General features: G+C 44.1%; 1 protein-coding gene across 1 annotated transcript in view; it reads right to left on the minus strand.

Moving 5' to 3' along the window:
- LOC110457434 (microsomal glutathione S-transferase 2-like) overlaps window positions 1-619 on the minus strand; it is a 7,821-nt gene extending 7,202 nt beyond the window's left edge. Inside the window, exon 1 of the mRNA XM_021508721.1 lies at window positions 464-619. Within this exon, the coding sequence (XP_021364396.1) occupies window positions 464-536 (73 nt within the window). The 5' untranslated portion in view covers window positions 537-619. The remainder of the gene's footprint in view (window positions 1-463) is intronic.
- Window positions 620-1,054: the final 435 nt, after the last annotated feature.

Raw genomic sequence — 1,054 nt, forward strand, 5'->3', positions numbered from 1 at the left:
GGGGAGTGGTACATATGATACTGAGGTGTGTAGTGTCAGATCGGGAGTGGTACATATGATACTGAGGTGTGTAGTGTCAGGTGGGGGGGGGACATATGATACTGAGGTATGTAGTGTCAGATGGGGAGTGGTACATATGATACTGATACTGAGGTGTGTAGTATCAGGTGGGGGGGAGGGGAGTGGTACATATGATACTGAGGTGTGTAGTGTCAGATCGGGAGTGGTACATATGATACTGAGGTGTGTAGTGTCAGGTGGGGAGTGGTACATATGATACTGAGGTGTGTAGTGTCAGGTGGGGAGTGGTACATATGATACTGAGGTGTGTAGTGTCAGNGGGGGACATATGATACTGGAGGTGTGTAGTGTCAGGTGGGGGTACTAGCCTCGTATGTTGATTTATAGGAGTATACCTGTGTTTGTACAGGCGAATGACAATGTTGACATGCAGTGTACGTACCGAGTTGATAACCTCCGGCCAAAGTTACTATTCCTAGCAAAGCAACATTCTCCACATAAATTGGTGTACTCATCTTTGATCGTTTTTTCTGTGCAGCCCTCTCTTCAGTTCCTCGCGTTCTGTTTAATGAACTTTGACCTGCCAAGGTTCACAGTTAACCGAGTCGCATTCACTGCATAGGATTCGCCACGCTTTACTCCACTGTATAAGATGCGCAAACAAAGAAAATCGAACAGTTACGCTCGAGCGAGCGTTCATGCAACCCCTGGAGTATCACATAGTTGCTCCTGCTCCTGATCACAGGACTCTGGAATTCTGTCAATAATAATCACACATATGATATGCTTAAGAATGTTAGTTATTATTATTAAAATCAGAGTCATTCACCATGCCTCCTAAAAATATAGTCACCCAAAATGTCTCTCCTCTGAAAAGTCATATGCAACTACCCGAGTTTATCATCGGACTTCGGTGTGATTTGGATATATTCAGCTTAAACATTAGATGAGGTACAGGCCAATGTCTTCACAAAAATACTTAACCGGCATTACAGTTTGTCAATCCATTTTGCGACCCAAATGAATGCTACGT

This window comes from Mizuhopecten yessoensis, unplaced genomic scaffold, assembly GCF_002113885.1.
Source record: "Mizuhopecten yessoensis strain PY_sf001 unplaced genomic scaffold, ASM211388v2 scaffold9133, whole genome shotgun sequence".
Lineage (NCBI taxonomy): Eukaryota > Metazoa > Mollusca > Bivalvia > Pectinida > Pectinidae > Mizuhopecten > Mizuhopecten yessoensis.